Here is a 22505-nt window from a genome sequence, read left to right on the forward strand (position 1 = left end):
CCCTCCCGCTTTGCCACGGCTACTCCATGGAACCTCTGCAGAAACAGCCGCTGGGTTGGCAAGAGGCCCCTGCTTCTTCCTTCTGCTTTTATCTCCCCCAGCTGTTGGTTTCTTGACTGCTTCAGTCTGATGCCTAATTGCCTTTGCTTTTACAGTTAATGTCCTTCTTCTTTTGACTGTGAAGAGGGGGGTGGGTTCAGGCTCGATAGGTGCATGTTTTAGTAACATTGCACTCTCAGTCATGATGTATTAATCCTCACCTTGCCTATGCCCATAAGACAGTTACATTATACGATGACACAATATAATGCGAACATGGACTTTTAGTTTACATGTATATGTCTATATGTTAAGGAAAGTAAGCTATCCTTTATGTGTAAATAAACAATGTTGTGCACTTTAAAAAAAAAGTCTGTGATCTATTATAACAAATATACAGATCTTATGTACTAGGATCTGATACATGTATATGTGTGCCACACCTGTAAGTGTCTCAGAGGAAGAGGTAGCCTGAACCCACCCCCCTCTCCACAATATATTTATCCTCCAGATTCAGGCCCCTCTATAACCTCTATAAAAATAAAAGAGGACCCCCCCTTTTCCTTCTTTACAACCCTTCTTCTTTTGGCCCCAGGTTCCTCTTCTTCAATGGCCAGTAACTCTTGCATGGCCTGTTCCTCCGTGTAGGTGGGAAACAACAGAGGGGACTATGACCTGCCATCTGAAGGACCAGCTACTTCTCCATCAAGTTCTGCTGCCACCTTTTGCAGCCAGTTTACCCCTTGCCTGGCTGCTGCCATTCTTGCTATTTGAATGAATTGCTCCAGATCCTTTTCGGCGCTGCTTCCTCCTGGTGTACCCGCCCCTTGTGTCGACATCTTGTATGTCCTGAAGGATTTTTAAAAGAGCTCCCTCACTCGATATCCATTTTAGTTCTTTTTAAGGTGCTGATTTGTTGCAGAGTGTTATTGTTTTCGAAATACCCGAAACACACAAATCAATTGGAATGCCCTGATTGTTGTCCCCTTTGCGGGGGCACACGCACTGTTCCGAGAGATGTTTCACAAACGTCACCGGCGCCAGCCACTCTTGTTCAGAAGTGCAAAAATGCCTTTAAAATGTCCACAGTGTTCACCTCAGGGGCCCATTATGCACTCTGCTCCTCAGCGGTGCTGTTATACCAAGTGTTCACCGCTGCAGCCCGTCAGTCCTTACAACTTCGACGGTGCCTGCAGCCCGCCCACACTCTGATCTTTGCTGCTCCTCGAGCCGGGGTGCAGTTTAAGGCTGTGAACCCGCTGTGCCGCAGTGACGGAGGGGTACCCCCTCTTCACCTTCAACTCACCGTGCTGCTCCCTTTCACCAGTGCTCTTCCACGCCAGCCCTTCCTCACTGCTGGATTCCAGTTAGGATGTTCCTGATCTTCACGGCAGCTTCCTGGCACACGCACCATCTCTCCACGAACAAACTGCTCCAAACACAAAACTGCCCCCGGCCTCGTTCCTCCGATGTTCATTGGGTGAAAAGATGGTGCTGCCATATCCTAAAGGGCACACCCCTTCCCTTGTTGCCCTTTCGTGGGCTTCTTATCCTGTTTGGGGGGCTACCCGCCCCCTCACAGCTCTTTCTGGGCTAACCACTCGGCTTTGCATCAGTGTTGCCAGGTCGGAAGGAAAAAATAAGCTGAATGCCCTTCAAAAACAAGCCCAAAACAAGCTGACTCACATCCAAATAAGCGGAAAAAACAAGCGTGCACCTAAAAAGTTGTGGAAAGGTCTCAAAAGTAAGAAACATAACACAACAAGAAAAACATACATAGACAGAACACTGACATAGTGTGTTAGAACAACAATATTTTATTGCATGGTGACTAGAAGTCCCAGATTGCAAAATAATAAGGCCCTGAAATATTTGTATTTATTGTTTTATATAGCGCCTTAATCCAAGGCGCTATATAATATTGTAACATGGCCAATTGGAAGCTGAAAAGAAACATGGCCTTCCTGAATACATCTTTCTGAGAAAATGTTGTATATAGATTCCAATAATCCTCTAACCCAGTCTTGCAAAAAAAAGTTTTTAAAAAATAAATAAAGGATGTTAGTGGATAATGTGTCAGCACTAGGGATATCACCAGGATAATATTGCTATAGAGTGACGCTCGCTAAACTAAACCAATCCCTTTCTTTACATCTTTACATGGCAGTGTGTCTGCCTGCATGACAAAACTTTTAAAGGGCGCTTTTTTTGCATATGTTTAGGCATTTGGCATTGATGGGCCACCTGGTGGGCAAGTAACGATCCCATCAGTGCCAAACACTTAAGCATATTCAAAACACAGGGCGCACCTGAGAGCAAGACACAAGTGCTGCCAGCAGCCCAGTGCAGGACGCTCTGTGCGACGTGTAATGGGCGTAACAGCAATATAAACAAGCCCAATTACACGCGCACAGACGGTCCAACAAGCGGACGAAAACCGCGACAAGCGACCTCCAAATATTATAAGCGACTTTGGGCAAAAACAAGCCCAAAGTCGCTTATAATAAGCGGACCTGGCAACACTGCTTTGCATGCTTTTGCCCAACCCCACCCCCTTGCCCAGGGGAGCGGAAGGATGACGCTGCCCTGTTATCTGGGCGCCTCCTCTAGGGTTTCCCCCGTCAACCCCTCCAAAACTGATCCACCAAGCCTCTGAAAGAAAAAACAAGGGAAAAAAACACAGCCGATCTCTGCATAGCGCTTCAGGACTTTCGTTTCATAAGCAGGGTAGCCATATCTAATTGTTATCAAGCAACTCAGTAGAGAAGCCACTGTGAAGCCAGGCACAGTCACACGGAGAGGGCCTGCAGCTATGGGGCCACTCACTCCAGTATGAACTCTCTGCTGCCACCTATCCCCGTCCACAAGTGTTTCTCCCACTCTGTACTTGCGTTGACGATGACATTGCGTCTGCGTTTTTGCGTGTCGCAGTGTTTCTGTCAAAAATGTGTCAGGAAATCAGAAAAGATGAAGTAGCGCGCACATATTAGGGAGAACAGAAGCAAAAATAGCGGGAGATTAATGCTGGCGAAGGCCCAGATTCACCTGGCAAAGGACCAAGGGCGACTCAGAGCCTAAATGTGCTGCCCAATTGACGAGCTGTGCCCTGATGATGGCTGATTGATAGAAATGATGTCATCTATGCATGGCTGATTGGCAGGCACTGTGCGTGCCACCTTCATGTTGACTTATTTGCGGGCCTGCTGTACTCCACTGATGGCCGATTGGTGCTTGCTGTCCCCCTTTGATGACTGATTGATTGGTGTGTTGTGCTCCTTTGGTATCTGATTGACATGCACCTGCTGCCCCCTGTTGTTGAATAATTGAAGAAAGTATTGTCCTCTATTGATATGTCATTGATATGCACGCTGCCCTCCAAAGAGGCAGATCAATAGATGCTTGCTTTCCTCTACTGAGAGCTGATTGAAAGATGAACTGTGTGTTTCTGTTGGCTGATTGATCCTTGTGCCCACCTACATCGATGACTGATTGATGGATGTGATGTCCTCCGCTGATGCTTGATTGCTGATGTATAAACACGTGTCCTCAATTGATTTGCTGTTCTAGCTGGGTAATTGATTGACAGATGTGACCCACCCTGCCTGTTGCTGATTGCTGGCCTTTCTTGATAACTGATTGGTAGACCCGTATCAACTACAGACATTGTCATTTTTTAGTAACGCACTGCTTTGTTTTGTAGACTTGCAATGGTCCACGCGCAGGTCGTATCGGAAAGAGTGGAGACTCATCTACAGGCCAAGTGGGCACTGGGCCCTTTGAAGGAAGTGAGTGACCGCCTTGTCTTGCCTTCCACTCTGCACACATTGAGCTCTAGCACCAGAAAGGTTTTCCTGGAGCATGCGCTATTGCTGTCAGATTCCTTGACAGCACAGGGCACCCTGCCCGCTTTCCCGCTGAAGCCGGTAGATAGATGGGATATTCAGGGGGGCATGATAAAATGTATGAGAGAAGAGAAGGTAGCATTAACTTTTCCCTAATTATTTTAATTTGAGATGCTACAAAGTGGTTTAATGCATCCTTTTATTTCTAAAACATGTGTTAATGCACGAGAAAACGTACAATCATATGGTTTTCCAACATCACTGCTTCTTATGGTTGTAGGACACCATAAATGACGTGCAGTGCCACATTGAGACCCTGTCCTGGCCCAAGGTCTGATCATGCCTTCAGTTGCAGAGGTACCAGGAGGTCTATAATGCAAGGAGCATTTACTAAGTTCAGATGACAGCATCACCACTGTCAAAAGGAAATGGGAACTAAATGAAGTGTAGCTACATGAATGAGACAGAGGTTAATGTGCAAAGAGTAGCCATTACTAGTCCTGGGCAAATCTCCCATAAACCCATCCAAGAATCCCTGCAGACTCAACCACTGGATTTAGTTGGATCTAGGAGAGCCTGTGCATGACTCCAGACATCCAAATATCTTATGTTAGAGAGGTAAGCCATTCCCCAGATTCAGAGCTAAGGTTTTAGAAACTCAGCTGAGATTGTGATGTTTTGGTGGGATGCAGGTTGAGCTTTTAGGTGGGAAGTGAGTTTGGATGCCTATATGGGAAACATACAACTTGCTGTTTACTTTGTGGGTTGAGATAAACTGCGGGAACGTGAGGCGAGGCTGATCAACATTTGAGTGAAAAGCAAATAAGCTATCGTCAGCACACCAAAAAAAATCTCTTCCTGAAAGTGTGATAATAATGATAGAAATTCATGTGCTCAGGTAAGCTATTTCCCTAAACCACGTCATGTGTGAGGGCACGCGCCCAATCATGCCTTCCCAGTGCAAATCCTCCTACATCTAGACAGGTGGTGTGCTGCATCATACACCCAATCACCCTGCCACTAATCGCTTGTGAGCATCCATTCAATCAAGCCACCAGCACAAGATATGAGCGCAAGTTGATGATTCACCCGGAAAAGTGTAATCTGTCTTAAGCAAAACCCAAAAGCTCTAGCAAGGCTTGTCTAGCCTGCCCATCTATGAAATTCAGATAATTTCCTCAAAAGATGTTTTTAAAATCACAAAATATAATCACAGGCTGTTCAGTTCTAAAATCACCCAAAAAAATCAATGCCTATTAGCCTTGCCTAAAATAAAGTGCTTGAGCTCTCAAAGACCAAATAACATCACCCTCCTTCCTCTTTGAAAAACTCAATTAACTGGTGAAGAGCTCCAGGTCCAAGTTACTTACATAGAGTCCAATCTGGATGCCTGAACCTCTCTTAAAAGTGGTTCCATGTGTTAATATCCCCACAAAAATATCAACATACATAAAAGATTGGCATATTTTTGCAGCGATATTGAAGCGTGGAACCTGCAGGGACACCCCCGCAACCCCTTTATTATTTTAAAAGGAGCGGGGGACACCCCATCAACCCCGAGCTCCCAAAAAACCCTAATATTATCCCCACTAAAAATATTGCCTATAGCCGTTCCCGACGACGATATATACAGTGATATTCAGCGGATTTGGGGATCATCTGAACCTGTATGGCCAGGTCATCCACTACAAACATACATCAGGTTTGGGATTGGCAACCATAGGTTATTTCTCTAATATAAAATGATAATAGCTAAACAAGGATAATAAAGAAAGATAACGTATTTTACTATGTGTGATGTCAGTAAATTCATCCCACTTTTTCTCTTTTAGTGACATCAGATCCAATGTCTGGGGCTTCTGACCGTAAGTATGACTTGTGTTTCTCAATCTTTATAGTTAACATTAAGTGCAAGATGTAGCCTCAGCCTCAGTTAACTTTCGCATCAGGAAAAGTGCACCATAGAATAGTCACACTTGCCGCTTAGTTCATACGGTGACAGCTCTTGTACAAGATTTCACAGGTTCATGCAGAGAAGATACACAGCTGCCTCCTCACTGAAAGCCTTAGTGAATGATTCCAAGTGAAGTTGGACATATTCTATGGACTGTCATTAAAATGTTTTGGTCATCATTCACCATTTTATAGGCCCGTCAGTAAGGTGTAATTTCCCAATCGGCCACCTTTTGACTTGCATTGCCCCAAAATCAATCCTTCAGTTGATTGAGTTAGCATGGTACCTCCTACCCCCTGGGCTAGCTCTAATGTGCCTTGGATCCCTTTGGTTATTTTTGGGTGGGGTGGGTAGTCAGGGCTCCCATTGGACACCCCCTGTACTAACGATGTGTCATAGAACCAATGGCAATCTGGCAGTCTGTGAGAAGTCATGCCCTGCTTGACCATCATTTGGCTGACAGTGATGTGTGTTGCAGGTGTGGGAGCTAGCGGTTTGTGGATTAGCGGATAATGATTAATAGTGACGTAACCGTGGAGGTTCACAGAGAAAAAACAATATGTATTTAGTAAGTGCTGAATAAGAGATGTTTAGTGACAACATTGAGAATGGTCTGTTAGCATGGAAGAGGAGATGTCTTCTGTTAAGGCTCGAGAGATTTGTATTTTTTTCAAGTTGCTAATAGACAAGAAGTAGAGGTGTCTCTAGTACGTGATACGAGAGAGGTGTCTAAGACATCTGGTGTCCAGGGGGCAGTTGTGTTGGCTATAGGAAGGGTGTGGACTCTGCTTGGGAACGGATAGTGAAAGAGAGCTTTTGGTCAAGCTGGAACCTTTGGTACATTGCCAGGAATCCAACAGGTGGGTGCTTAGCCTCCAAGGAAACCTTTTATTAAGGTGTTCCTCATCATGTCACCATATGTATCCATAGGGACCAATGTCATTTTCTATCAATGTGCAAATATTCACAAGCCCTTGGCTTAGGCTCCTCTAACCACTGATGCTCAGGTGTAGATGTGAAGCCTGGCTCTCAACACTGCATGACTGTTCAAGCCAACAGCGCAGAGATCTTCATTACTGGATAACTGAGACGATATGTGATGCGCGTATGGATGAAACAGATTAATTCAATGACCTATGTTTGGATTTTAGGCTTCTCCTGGACCTGGACGGTGAACTCACTCGTGTTTTCCCTGCTTGGACTGAGACTCCTGTAAATGACAGAGAATGTCCACCGCTGACCAACACAGGAACATTCTCATAAACCATCCCTGGAACTGCGACTGGTCAACAGGCATCACTGCATTCAAGCCTCCAGGATCTCGGATGGAGCACGTAACTGACCAAGGGGTATCCTCGCCCATCCGCAGCAGTCCTGGATCTCTCAGGCACCGCTCACCGAAACTACCATCCGGCATAAGGTGCGGGGGCTAGATCTCAGCCTTGCTTGCAACCTTTTACGGACATTGACCTTGCCTCTTGACTTGACTATACATTTCTCTGTGACCCCCTTGGGGTACCGATACCCATTAAAGGATCTGCGCATGATGTGGGACTGCAGGCGGTTTTCTTTAAGCATGCTTCATTAAACCTATCTGTGTGTGGGAGCGATGCACATGTAATACATCTGTGGAAAGGGGAGCTTTGTTGGAGGACCAGCATTTGTCATGCTGGGGCTGCAGCCTTCACTCAGCAGAACACACCATTCCTTCCATGCCGCCTCGGTTTCAATAATGACTTTAATTTATTTTATGTTTCCTTGGACTGCAGGCAATATGCACTGGGCCGCTCTAAGTGTAATCTCTCGTTTTCTTGCACTAAATAAACTTTATAACAATTGCAGCTTTGCCTTGTTTTGAATTGTGCATCTTATGTTTTTTGCTGTTATTGAGTGCCCATTTTATAAAATGCACTCCTTAGCACAGTACATTTAAGGGTGACCATGCTGTAGAAGGATAATACTCTAAATATGGGCATCCATTTCAGGGAGTTGGGCAAGAGGCAGTGTAGATTGATTTAGATTTTATGGGTGAAAATCCACAGTCCCTAATTCTTGCCAAAGGAAACCATTGATACTTGTGGAGGATGGCATACACACTCTTCAGTGCAAGTGGAGATCATGCAACCAACTAACCCACAGGAGAATGTAGCACAATAGATTTGGAGCCCTCTCAGTGCCCTCTCAGTGAGTGAGAATAGTCCATGAAGGTCATTAAGTAGCTGTCAGTGCTCCAGTACCCACTTATGCTCCAGAGACTATAGCTTTAAGATAAGCCATTCCATGAGCCTCTGGCTATTACAGACTCTTTTTTGCACCACTCTTACCCGCCGGAAGAATAGGAGGATGATGGCTGTTGTAGTGTAGTCGTGTCTTGCCACTGCCTGGGTGCTTGCTGTAGAATGTTGGTGCAGGAATGTAGCTCAGGAGAATGTTTGGTGGATCTGTGTGTGAATGTTCTTTGAGTGTCAGTTGTGGGCCTGAGCTGGGTTGAATGGATGGACGGTGGGTCAGCTCCTTCATAAGTAATGTTATACCTTCCCATGTTCCTGTCAATGTGTACGCGTGCTGTAAATACAAGAGGAGTAACAGGAGTATTGTACAGATTGTACATATTTGAAAAACAACCAACCTGGAACCCATCTAGACTAAAGCTGGTCTGTGATTCAGAAGTGCACTCTGAATGTCTAGCATAAGGCTTTACAACATTGGTGACGAGGATGAACTTCAAATAATAAAGGACATGGAGAAAAGATCTGTAAGGCGTGCATCTAAAGGAGCTAGAGCAACAACAACAAAATACAGTAAGGAGTGCTGTTGGGGGGGGAGCAGCGTAGAGTGACCCACCGTTCCTCCAAAGCATTCAGTGTCCAATGTTAATAGTAAAAGTTTGCCGGCATGCATCCAAATTGCTATGAAGTACGAAATGAAGACCATAACCCCCAAATTTGATCCCATTTGATGATGTTGTACTGGATAACCCAGCCCTTTAAGATGAGTAGCAATTACCCCAGAGATGGATGGGGATGCAGATTTGTATTCATACATCAATAATCTAAACGACTCAGGTAGTTGACAAAAGGAAGACTGTTTTAATATCAATTATCTAAAATAGGGAGTACAACGAACATCAACGAACTCGCTCGATCCTCTTACTCAATGCATTCTAGAAAAAAATGTGATTTTATACACAAAACTCGTCATTAGTGACGTTAACCTCCATGTTTACTAACGTCATCCTAGGTTGCAAACTGCAAAAAACAATGAGTATGGGTGATAGGCTCTCAGTGAACATCTAAGTATGCGATTCATACTAGTATGAGATAGTGAGTGAAGGTAATTGGTTACTTAACATCAGGTGGGGCAACTAAGCCCTTCCCTAAAAATGACCACTATGAACGTCATTAAATACACAACGTCCCATTGGTTACACATTTATAGGACCCTTAATTATGTGGTCCTCTACAATTGGTTGGCACCCTAACCTCCGTCAGTAATTTTCCACTTACGTCTAGCAGCATGCAGGCTGGCCATCCATGTGCTGGTGAACTCGCCTTAACCATTGCTTCCTACCAATTAGCATATCAATCCATCATCACCTCAGTGGTCTACTGTCAACTAGGCTTTGAAGCTCGGCCATGAGAGTGTTCTTAGCTCTGAGAAATTCAGGGAGTGAAGGCACGGTCTGCCCTTGTGCGTAGGTGTGACAATTTCGTTCGTCCAACTTCATTCTTCCACATGACTGGAGACCATGAAATCGAGTTTCTAGTACATTTAAAATACTATTTTTTTAAGAAATCTCTGACGTCTTTCTTGTTTTGTTCATGCCTTCTGAACAAGAGTTCTGTTCTTTCACACAATTTGTATCCAATGTCAGTTTACTCCAGTTTGATAAGACCTTGGCTTCTTGGCTCATCCAACCCTGTCTGCTGAGATTCACTTTGTAATTTAATTGTTTTTGAACTGCGACATACTAAAAATTATATATATATATATATATATATATATATATATATATATATATATATATATATAAATATTGGCGCTTGCCGCAATCTTTTTACTATAAAGCTAGCCTCAAGATTACTTCATCCGCTTACGATTCTTTTGCATCTGTACACATGTAAAATAGCTTGTTGTCTTCATCTGTTTCTGTGGCATAAGCTTCTTCACCTTGATGCCAAGATGTCACGTATGATATAATATGATATGATGGGTTGTTTATAACGCACTTAATACCCAGAGGTTTCTAAGCACGGACCCAGTGATCGAACCTTTGTTGCTTCATGCCGTCTTGCTTCCAAGGCAAGCATGTTGCCCCTAAGCTATCCTCCCGAGACATCCTTGATACTTTCTTGTTGCCTTATAGAATATCTTAATTCTCTTGTCTCTGCATCTTCTATATTCCTCAGCTCAACTCTGTGTATCGTTTTCTGGTGATGGTTGGTGACGTCACCACTCTTCTTTACAGTTGATTTGCTCTGCTTCTTCAAGGATCTCATTTAAACAACCATCATATTTTCTCGTATGCAGGTATGGTTTTCTCAATAGGATTCCTTTTGGCCTTTGTTGTTTCAACTGTTCTGTGTATGTCACATAATCTGTTTTCCAACATACAGGTAATATGGGCGGGACGGTTGAGGTGGGGGTACTTGGCTCCTCCTCTACACTGTCTAGCCTCAGGAATAACGTGCAGCTGTATAGGTAAGAATCTCAACTCTGTTGGTCTCCGTAGATCACACGGTTGCCAAACATAAACAGTAAACAAAGCTGGAAAGACAGGTGCCCCCCGCCCCCAGCACACCCCTCAATCCAATGGTTGGCTATCACTTGCAATGGCAGTAAATCTAAAAGAAAGTATCACCAAGAAAAGCGAGACCTGGGACGGACCCTCGGCATAATCTAAACAGCTGATCAGGATGTCATTGTGAGGGATGAAAAAGCCTGTCACCATGTGACGGAGGACAAGAACAGAATAGCCAGATGTGCCTCAAAGATGCATCATCACGCCAGTAACCTTTATCAGAGGTTTCTGTATCCCATAGGACAGAGAGAAGCCGGACGAAAGGGGATCCATTATGGAATTGCTGTCCGCCGATGGTTGTAGTTGGAAGGTGGCCATTAAGCGAAAACATGCTAGGCAAAGATTGACCCAAGATGGATTTGGTCCAATTAAAGGACTTTCATATGCACTAATTTGAAACTGATGTGTTCATTAAGGGGGTTAGCAGAGGATCATACATTTCGAATGGATTGTGTCCTCCCACGTATTCCTCATTTTATGATATTATATCTCGGCAGCTTTGCGAATATTTTTTCTCCCGACAGAGTTATTAACGGCGCACTTCAGTTTTGTTCGTAAGAAAATGGCTTCATCATTGACTCCTTCGACACCAAAGTCTGGTTTTAAAATATGGTATGACTGTGGCTCGAAGATGTCTATTCCGGATCCCCACTGCATTTGCCTGTGGTGTTTGCGCTCGGGGCACTGTACCGACAGCTGCGGGTCCTGTCAGGCCAATACAGAGAAAGCTCTCAGGGAGCGCAGAGGTAAACTGGCAGTGGGGAGGGTGGCTTCGAAGTCTTCTTCGGAGAAAGAAAAAAGTCGGGCGAGTCTATAGACTCCATCCAGCGTAAGAAATCGAAGAGGTCCTGATCGAGGAGTTGATCGAGGCAGTCTTCATCTTCTTCCTCAAAGAAGGCAAAGAAGAGACGCCATAGGTCTCCATCTTCATCATCCGATTCCTCTACTGAGGTAATCAGATGCCTGACAAAATCTGATTCCCCAAGAAAATGGGATGCTTTTAGATCAGAGATGATGTGTATTTTCGAGAATGCATCCTCGACCCCCTGAAAAGAATCGCACAAAATCCATGCTGCGGTCGCTCCTTTGGACGACTTAGGGAAGTTGAAGGCTACTACTTAGAAGCAATGCATGAAGCCGGCAATACGTCGAGAGAGTTCTCGACCCGACGAGAAGTCGACGAGAGTATTGACTCAGAAACCGAGTGCTTCTTCGATACCACCGAAAAAACACAAATCGCCGAAGAACCCGATGACTTTGTCCACTCTATAGTGAGTCAAAAATCTCGATGCCGAATTCGAAGGCGATGCCGAGTAAACCTGCACCATTTTCGAAGGCATCTTCGACACTGTCGATGGCCACTTCGACTTTGTCGAGCCCTTTGCCCATTCAGGACAAGGTTTACAAACCTGTTCCAAAGAAATACTTTTTTAAGTCTATGTCTTCAACATATGAGGAGGCACAGCCCTCTGAAGAGGATTCCCCTCCTTTTGGGATTACAATTTGGCACTCAGAATGCACCAGAAGAACTCATTAATGAAGAGTCCAAAATGAGAGACCTTTTTGATTCTCTCCAGTCGGCTAGAGGTCTTGACACCTTGCCAGAACTGGAATTTGGCAGGCCTTCCCCTTTGGAGCATGCAGATTCGACCTATAGAAATTTCATTTATAGGGTCACAGAGTATATGGGTTGGAGCAGAGCTTCCCATACTTATGAACAGGATGATATGACTGATATCCTAGACCAAGGCCCTCAGAAGGACCCAATTTTGCCCTTTCGCAAAGCCCCTCTGAGGACGGTCATTGCAAATTGGGAAGCCCTGGAATCTGGACCTGCAGTTAACAGAAACTTTGCAAGAAAGTACAGGCCTTTCAGCAGCGATCCAGAATACCTGACCAAGCACCCAACATCTGAGAGCTTGGTAGTTCAGGCTGCCACATCAACCAGGCAATCGGCTTACCCCTCTATCACCCCAGATAGAGATGACAAGAAGGTAGATGCCTGGGCACGTAAGGTTTTCACATCAGGCAGAATGGCCTTGAAATCTACCAACGTGACCTGTACTCTTTCAAGATTCACTTATACCCTGTCGGACTGTGTTGCCATGGCGGCGATCACATCCCGGAAAGCGAAGAAAGAGACGGCTTCCTGGCTATGGTTAAAGATGGAAAGGAGGCAATAGGAGAATGTCTCCAGTCAGGTTTGGATACTGCTGACAGCATCAGCAGATCTATGGCTACTAGCACTGTACTACGCAGGTTTGCGTGGTTGGGGAAGTCAGTCTTTGCACCAGATGTGCAGGCCAGACTGCTGAACATGCCCTTTGATGTTTCAAGGTTGTTTGGGAGCTAGGTGGATGAAAGTCTGGAGAAGTTGCAGACCTCCAAGGTGGCAGCTAAATCCCTTAGCGCCTCCATTCGACAATCTCAACAACCCTATTCAGGCTCGTCTTCCTGGAGGGGTTGTTCTTTTTGTTTCTATTCCTCAATTGGTATAGGAAGAGGACATGCTGGACGAAGGGGACAAAGAAGATTCCCTCGCAGTGGACAAAGAAGGAGTGCTAAATCAGCCCCAGCAGTGGCAACTTTACCCTCAGCCGCTACTGCAGCCGCCTCTAAGCCACTCTGAGGCCTTGATCCACAAGACCCTGGTGGAAGGCAGAATTTCTCAGCATCTGAACGAATGTTGGGGATTAATTTGGAAACGGTAGCCCAAGGTTACTGCCTTCCTTTTAAAAAAAGGCCTCAAGATCATCCACTGTGATTGAACTCTGTTAAAATTCTGGATCCGCTCCTTGTGCTGAACATTTTCATCTTGCTAGAGAAAGGTGCAATAGAATGTGTACCTGTAGCAGAGAGGATTGGTATTCCACCTACTTTCTCATTCCCTGAAAGAACAGAGGATTAAGACCCATCTTGGACTTAAGAAACTTGAACAAGTTCATCAGGAAGTGCAAATTCAAATGGTTACCCTTTCTCAGGTCCTTCAGGCTCTCCAACTCCAAGACTGGTTGGCATCATTGGACCTTCAAGATGCTAACTTTCATGTGCCAGTCCATCTCAAGCACAGAAAGTACCTGAGGTTCGCGGTTTGTGGTTCTCATGATCAGTTTCGAGTTCTGCCATTTGGGCTGACCTCCGCCCTGAGGATTTTCACCAGGTTGATGGCGGTAGTGGCAGTAAGTCTCAGGAATGGGGGGATTCACGTCTTCCTGACCAGGCTTTTCTTAGCGGGACCCACTGCAGACCTCGAAATAGGGCGGCCCGGAATGAACGGTGCCAGTCCCTTACCGGCACTGTACATTCCGTGGCTGCCTGGATCGTAATGAGGCCCTATGTCTCTAAATCTATGAACAAAGCTCCTTCTGGGTTTGTTTACAGGGACATCCGTCCGGGTTCCCTGTGTAGCAGAAAGTTCAGAAAGTCCTTCTCTATCCATCTGCCTTTTTCTAGCAGCAGCTAATGACGGCCATAAAGATTCTGCTATAATCTCTATGCGTGACTTTTCTTTGGGACTTGTGCTTGGGCCCTGTCTCACTGGACCAGGTGTGTCTGCATGCCCTATTTGGGTAGGCCCAACCTTTATTAACCCCTTAGTTTGCCTGATCCGCTGACCCTGTCTCCGGCGTTTAAAAGCATTCTCTGAGACAAGTGCTGTGTGGGACTGATTACTAACAACATCCACTTCAAGCTCTGGTATCTTGCCATCTTTTCTTGGGACAGGAATAACTATGTATGGTCTAGGCTGCCTTGCAGTTGCCACGCTCATCTTTTCCTTCTGCTCAGAAACATATACAGGAGTCTGAGCTCCATTTGCTCCTATATAAAATGCAGTTCTCACAGTTAGGGAAAGCAATATGATTATAAACACAATGAGGGTGTTGATGACACAGAGGTATGTCACTTTGCAACTTTTGCTTCTTGGACAATGTGTGCATCTGTCCTCATGGGGCAATACAATGTTACTGTTAAAATTACCCATCTCGATCATTTGGTGCTAATGAAGGAAAAACGTATTTTAATGGTTCTGCATTTTTAGCTTATTTGTGAAAGCTGCTGTCTTCTTCAGCATTCGTCCTTGATCAATGATCTGCTTTCTGGATGCTAAGAACGACCTTGTCTGTATAGCAGGAACCAGTTTTTTTTTTTACCAATCAAGATGCAAATGTTCCTTTATCGTGAAGAAAAATGATCTCTGCAAGTCTATACGAGCTCTGCTTCATATATCAGCTCCCAATCAATGCCTCGAATCTGCTTCAGTCCAGATGACATATTGCTTCCCTGTCAGCATGAACAAAAGGTTTTGTCTTTTATTCACTTCCTCGATCTGTCCCTCGGAGGAAAGTTTCTATACCACTCTGTCATTTCTTTCAGAATAGATGCTCACCTGAATGATAATACCTTCCAAGATTACATTCAGCTTTGCAGTGTTTCTTGGAACTCTCAGAAAAGTTACCACATCCGTGCGTCTTCCAACAAGATGCGGGTATTCCTCAATTATACGAAAGAACACCACACTGACTAGTCTATGTGCTGCGTCGGCTGATAAGGGCATTTTTATTTTCTTCACTGTACTCAGGTAACTTCAAGAATTCTTCAGTGATGATTATAAGCAATCTTCCTACAATTTTCTCATTGTCAGGATCTCGAATGAAAGCTGGAATGAGGCAAGTTCTCCACACCAGTGAAGGATAAGAACGCAACACCAACTAAAAATATGTGAGTATGTTCCTAGAAAGGTCATCACTGGGTAACACCATGAGTATATCCAAACAAGAACTCTGTGTGGAAAGAATTGGGGTATTGTACCCTCTTCCAATTGCTGTATCCACAATCAAAATGTGTCATACTGCTCTTCTTATCAAGGCTTTAAGTACGCCTCAGTCCAAAGTCAATAAGCTACTGTGGCTTTAAGAATGCATATCTTCCCTGTGCAACTAAGATGCACAGAGTGTTCAAATGTGTCCTTTGACCCTTTTATTTATAGCTCAAAAGGGAGTGTCCAAAGCCAAACCACAGTCCAACTAAAAGGTTCTTTACTCTTTCCACTTGTCAGGTTATGCGTCCTTCTTCCTCGTCATATATCTCGTCTGCACGTGCTGAGGTTAATCCCCGATGATTGTAGCTTCTTCGCGTAGGGGTGTAGGCAGAGGGGTTTCTCCAGAGTAGATCTTTATGTCTCCCAAGAAGATCCAATCGCTCCTACACTGCAATTTAACAGCAGATGGCGTTACGTGTCAACGATAAAAAAAACAGTTGAAACGGGGCTCGTCCCACTTTTTCCTTGTGTGTTTATGAACTAGGACCGCTTCTCTGTGGTAAAGTTGGGGAAGACGAAATTCCGGAGGCTGGGTTGCTGAAGCATCTCCTTCTGTGTTCTGTACTGCTCTACACCCTCGTCTCTGCAACTGTCCTGAAATGACAGAAAAACTGGAAGTGATACAGTTCAAATACTTTTGCAATTCCAATCCTAGAACTTCTGATGTTGGCTGAGCATCACTTCTAACTCGGGATTTAGGCATTTGGGGTGGTCTCATTCGCCTTCCTGTCACGATTTCTTGAGGCGTCACATGGTGGTCAGAACCTGGTTGGTTCGTCAATGCATATAATGCCAGTGGTAGGCAATGCAATCACGCTTTCTTCAGGCTAAGCATCAACTTGGCTATTCTTTCTTCTAACAGGCCGTTGAGCTTTTCACAGATCCCATTTCCTTGCAGATGATAAGCCGAAGAAAACTTGTGCTTAATACCAAGCAACAAGCTGATCTGCTCGAAAACTGTATTAACAAAATGAGGTCCATTATCCGATCTCATTACCTCACAGACTCCTCTTCTAGGAAACACTTCTCGCACCAAAAAATTGGCTGCACAGGTACAGTCTGGGTGTGTCCATGGACCTGCCTCTATCCGTCTTGAGAAAGGACACACTACAACAAGCTAGTATCTATATCCTTTGCCTACTTGTATCATGTTGACATAGTTGATATGCAAGTGCTGAAAAGGGCCATTGGCTCTCAGATGACTCCCCTCACTATGCACAGTGTATGCCCAGCTGTGAATTCTTGGCAAATAATACAATTTACCATAAAAAAATGCAACATGTTTCATTAGGTTTGGCATGAACCAATTCTCAGCAATAGTTACAGCAAGATTCTCCTTAGTTGTGTGTGCTGGGTAGTGTAGCTGTTCCAGCGCCACCCTTAATAAGGCTATAGGCATCACTGGTTTACCATTGCTGTCTTGTCGTCACAATGCTTCAGAGGGGTTTAAAGAACACCCTCTTTGCTTCCACACATTCTTTTCCTCTTGCAGTGCCTCCCCTTGGAGCTCCATTGTCTGCGTTTTGGACATATGATTATATCCTTCCATTACAATCATCATTTCAGTCACCCTTTCATTCACATCAAAAGTCTCCACATTCATCATCCCTATATCTGTATTTGCTATACATTTAGCCTCAGCGCCTGCTGCTTGATTGGGTGATTTGGTGTGAGCTGCACATTTAACGACTGCTATGCCCACTGGGAGTTGAAGTGCCTTAATAAGCCTGTCCAATAAGGCTGCGTGCTGCATTGGCGTGCCGTCCGCTCGAAGGTAGCCCTTTCTTTTCCATCGTGCTAATCCTGCGTGCACCGTCGACATCACATAGGTGGAGTCACTGTACACTGTTACTTCCTGGTCTGTGTGATTCTCGATCGCGAGTATCAACGCCAATAATTCTGCAGCTTGCGCTGGATAATCAGATGGCAATTGAGTACTAACGAGCACTCAAAATTCTCCATTTGCCAGATGTTTCACCACAGCGGCACCTGTGTATCTTTGGCCATCATTTTGATCAATTCTCGAAGACCTGTCAATGAAAACAATCTCTCCCCCTGCTAGTGCATTCTCCTATACTCTAGGGAGCTCATCAAAGAACTCTTCATAGTTCGCGCAGTCGTGCATCGGCTCTCCTTCTGTGATAGGCTCAGCTATAAACATTGCTGGGTTCACTATTGTCAAGGGTTTTGACCCATGTTGAATCAATAGACTGGGTAGATGTGGGGATGAGCTGTCGCCGCCCATTATTCTATCCCAGAACAAACTAAATCAATAGACTGGATGGATGTGGGGATGAGCTATCGCCACCCACATTCATGCCAGAATAGGAGAACTGCGCAGTTGGCACGAGACCAGTCCAAAGATACAACCTTCTTGTGGGGGGTTCCACATCACCACTCTACTGTAAGGATGCCATCAAAACAATGTTAAGCAAGGGTCCTATACTATCAAGCAAAAGACCACTCTATTGAAATGCAGTAATTCAAGACAACTAAAAAATGGATGCAGTACCGACAAATTCCCCAAGGTGGCGCTAGCGGTCTAAACTCTGACAGGGAAACTGTATTTAGGAGTTGCAAGAGGGGCAGGGAATTCAAAGCTTGTTGGTTAATTGTAAATATTAGCCACCTGCTGTTCCCAGAGGCCAAGAGGCTGGAAAACCTTAACACCTCAGAGATTCCACACCAGGAGGCAGGATATCACATGACCCTGTTGATTGATTGAGGAGAGACTTCCAGGCAGCCTGCTGGAGCCCACACAAAAGGCTCTTTCTGTTGAATGGGGGATGTTAATTTTGAGTGTTTCCTGTCAACAGCCCTCTGCCAGCAAGGAGAGACATGTGATCACTGACCCACCCAGACTCCTGGAGGAGGACACAAACACTTTGGGGAGTTGAATTGCAACAAATATACATTTTATAGAAACAGTGATAATTTATTGTAACCAAATGACAGGAATGTGCAACTTTGAGAGTCTTAGTTTGAAAAATGCCCTCACGATTTGAGTCCAAACTCCAATTTGTACCATGTTCTGGGGCAAAACCCTGCTAATTATGATTATTGTAGACAATGTGTTTAAGCTAGAGACATGGAAAGTTACTGGGATATATGTGGAAGGGAAATGTACCTTTGTATAATTTTTGATGAAAAACCAATGTTGCATAACCCATTAAAATCGAAAATAAGTTGCCATCTTTGAATGCAAGCTCCTAGAAACGCCAGAGTCGGGACAGGGACTATCTTTAGTAATATATGATGTGTGTATGTGATGTCAAACAACTGTGTACCTGGGAAATATGTATTTGGATCAGGAATAGGTTTGTGTGCACATTGACCAGGGGAGTGTCATTTCTGCAGGTAATAAAAATGACATCACTCTGACACACTATCCCTTCCCAAATCAGGGACCAAAGAATCTATTGACCTATCAAATCAAGAGAGGGGCAGGCTCAGTTATGCCACGCACACACCCATTTTCAAAACACATAAAAAGAGACTGCTGAGACAGGTAGGGACGTTCAATTCCATTTTCTGCGGGACGCTCTGCTGGGAGACTCCAGACTTCACATCCCTCAATCTCCAAAGACTAGAACTTTACTTCAGAACTTAAAGCAAGGGCCTAAACCCACAAACTGAGAACTCTTCTCAGCAGGCCGCAGCATCCTTAAAATCATTTGCAAACTATTCCACAGCCGGGCGAGCTGTTTGAATTCTTTGCCAAGAACAATTGCCAGAGACCAGACCAGAGATCCAGAGAGACCCAGACCACTGTGAGCAGAACCGGTGCCTGATTGACCCGCCGAGCAGAGAGAACCGAAGTCCAGTCCAGTTGACCAGATCCGTGACGAGGCCCATTCATTTCAAAATTAGGAGTGAGTATCCGCCAGAACTGTGCAGAACCCAATCTCTTAGTTAAAATAATCTAATTCAAGCTATTTTAACCTAATTAGAACAGCCTCCTAGAAATCGTGTCATCTGTCATTTTTAAAGCTGCACAACTGTCACCTGTCAATTCTGCAGCTGCAAGCTGTCACCTGTCATTTTGAGTTGTACTTTAAATCTGAAAATCTACCTTCATTAAATCATCCGTATCTCCGGAACCGTTTGTGCTAGGAACGAGATTTCAACGAACCTAGAACCGACTTCCTACTCCCTATACTTTTCCCGTAATCGCGAGACACGCACTCGCGAAATTTACCGCGATTTGGCCCGATTTCTTCATCTGTAGAAATCAGCAGTTTTTTGCTTCTCTTTGCTAAAATTCGTTTGCAATCTGCTTATCATTCATAGAGTATTGTTAAAGTGAACCTGAACTAATATGAAGTAGCCATCACCTACCCTGAACCTCTAGAGGGAATTAAAAGCAATTTTATCACCTTTTCACTTCCTTGCAAACCACATTAAAGTAATTCGCCTGTGTTTAAAACCCATCCCTGTTTTCTCTAAGCTTGCTGGGGGAACTGGAACTGTGTATTGCATTATAAAGTGTGATTTGTTGGGATTCTTGAAGACTGTGTGCTCTACTTCCATTTCTTGTATTGCATAGGGGGGGAGTGAATTGTCAAAAGAAAAAGTGATCAGATTACCTTTTGCTAAAATCATAACAAGTTATTTCTGTACTGCATTTTATTCCACCTTGCATTTCCTTGAAACCATCAAGCATTTTCAGCTACCTCATCCTCTACACTACTCCTAAGTAACCAAATCAGTGTACCCCTGTAACATTATCCATTGTTGATCACGGCCATCTTCTGAAGTGTGATATCAGTTATCAATTTATTTATAAAGTGTGATAGATATATATTGTTGAATTGTCCAAATAAACCTTTTTAATTTACAAAACAAACCTACTTCTTGGCTCAGTGGGGTAAGGGGGATTCTAAGAGGGGGGTGTTATACAAGGGTTGTCATCCAGAGTACTGAACTGGACATAAAAATACATCAATAAGGGTTTTCCTCAGCATCCCAGACTAGGCATTGACTTAGCTGTAGTGTTGATTGAATATCGCTTACAGAAGTGGGGGCTCGGAGCCGGGATATACTGGGTTAGATTTACCACTTGTGCAGATTAATACAGTGTGCCAACTGACCAGATACACATATCCGGTTAGATCACTGTGCTGTTTTACACTGTGAAAGCATCCCTCAAAGGAACGCTCTAAGGAAACAGTCTGTTTTGCAAAATAAAATACAACTTCTGTAAGTCAGGAAGGAACTCAAATTCCAGAATGACGACCTTGGTAGATATGAAAATAGCCAGAGAGCACTTCTTACATAAGCTATTTGTGAGAGGTGAGTGGACTCATCAGGACCAAACGGTCTGGTTGCAGGCAATCGCGCAACAGGTCACTGAAACAGGGTCAGATAAATGGAGAGATCAGGGTCCATTACATGTGGCCCTGAGTGAATTATACATGGCTCCTAAAGTTAAAGATGAGCACGACAAGATTGCCAGGATAGCGGCATATTTATATATGGGAGCCATGCAGGACAAATGTGCTGAAGGCCAAGACCTGGCAAATAGGCAACAGATGGTGTTAGAAAAGGCCCAATCTGACCTGGTCTCTTCTGAGCAGAGGCTGCAGAGGAGCCAGGAGTCAGAAAATGATAGTAGGCAGTATATCATTAAAATAAAAGAGGACATGGATATACTGCAACAGGAAAAGACAGACCAGGATACCAGAATTCTGGCTTTGCAGAAGGAGCACCAAAACAGTTTGGACTCCTTATTGCAGAGCCAGAAAAAGCTGGAGCAACAGATCAATTTCAACAGGGCATGCGCAGAGCAGGTAGCCACCCTGCAAATCCAACTAGACAGGCAGAAAGAGGAAAGCAATAAATTGATTTTGAAAGACCTGGATACCCAGGCAGAGTTTGATGAAGAACGCCAGAAAGCTGGTTCCTTTCAAAGGCAGAGGGACGACCTGGCGGCACAAATGCAGGCTCTTGGTCAGGAAAGGGACACCTTAGGCCAGGAAGTCTGCCATTTAAAAAGAAAAATTGAAGTAAATCACGTGGCCCTCCAGGGGCTGGGTGACCTCCAAAAAGAGCATCAGGGCTTGCTAGATCACACCAGGAGGGTGGAGGAGGCTCTGGCAAGAAAGGAGCAGGCCGGTAGGGATGGGACTGAGGAGGTAACCCTCCTGCAGCAGAGACTGGCCCAGTACTCCAGGATCAATCAGGAGGCACAGAGAGAAAATGAGGCTCTCTGTCAGCACAATGATAGGCTCCAGCAACAGGTAGCCATGCAGGAGAGACTGATAGAGTGTAGTAAGGCCTTAACTGAGGAACTGAAAGCGCAGGCTCTTGCATTGCAACAGGAAGCAGGGGCGGATAGAGATGAGGTTCGCTGGGAAAGAGAAACTCCTGAGCATAACCTCAGGAGCCCTAGTACCAGAGGCCTTCATCTCTCCCAGTCCCTGGACTCTGCCACCCCCATGTCCCCTCGCGCACATGAGTCCAGGGCCACGGGGATGGCAGATTACTATCCAGCTAGAAGTATGGGGCTCATAGGCCAGTACCTACCAGGAATGGATGAGCGGGCATCCGGGTATGGGCACCCAAGCACGGTGCAATTTAGTGGGGAACCCCAGGAGAGTAGGCCCACTAAGGGCATCCTGAAAACCTCTGCCCAGTTAGGTCAGTGGGGGGGATACCCAGCAAATCCTGGTAACAAGGAGGGATCTGAAGACTCCTCTGAGCGTCACAGGACACAGGAGACCAGGTCCCCACACTCTGCCAGCCATTCCCAGGCTCGCAGAATCCGGGAAAACCTGGAAGATCAGACGGGCACCTCTGGGAGCAGCGCTTCTGAGTCGGAGGATGAATGGACCAGGGTTACCCGAACCAAAAAGGCCAATAAGGCAAAAAGGGCCTTGCTTAAGGACCCTTCAAACAAATAAAGGCAATGAGGAGTGTCATCACGCCTTATCATAAGAACGCCAAGTATTCTGTTTGGGAACACTTGGAGCTCTATGAGCAAATGATGGAGACTTTCCATTTGAAGGACAGGCAAAGCTGTATTCAATATGTAAAGTGGACCTTCTCACC

At 44.9% G+C, this 22505-nt stretch overlaps 1 protein-coding gene across 1 annotated transcript in view; it reads left to right on the top strand.

The window, feature by feature from the left end:
• LOC138503233 (uromodulin-like) overlaps positions 1-7676 on the top strand; it is a 33557-nt gene extending 25881 nt beyond the window's left edge. The window contains exons 8-10 of the mRNA XM_069622819.1: positions 3740-3824; positions 5714-5746; positions 6987-7676. Of these exons, the coding sequence (XP_069478920.1) occupies positions 3740-3824; positions 5714-5746; positions 6987-7051 (183 nt within the window). The 3' untranslated portion in view covers positions 7052-7676. The remainder of the gene's footprint in view (positions 1-3739; positions 3825-5713; positions 5747-6986) is intronic.
• The last annotated feature ends 14829 nt before the right edge of the window (positions 7677-22505 follow it).

The sequence above is a fragment of the Ambystoma mexicanum genome, chromosome 11 (assembly GCF_040938575.1).
Source record: "Ambystoma mexicanum isolate Mex_15411 chromosome 11, UKY_AmexF1_1, whole genome shotgun sequence".
Taxonomy (NCBI): domain Eukaryota; kingdom Metazoa; phylum Chordata; class Amphibia; order Caudata; family Ambystomatidae; genus Ambystoma; species Ambystoma mexicanum.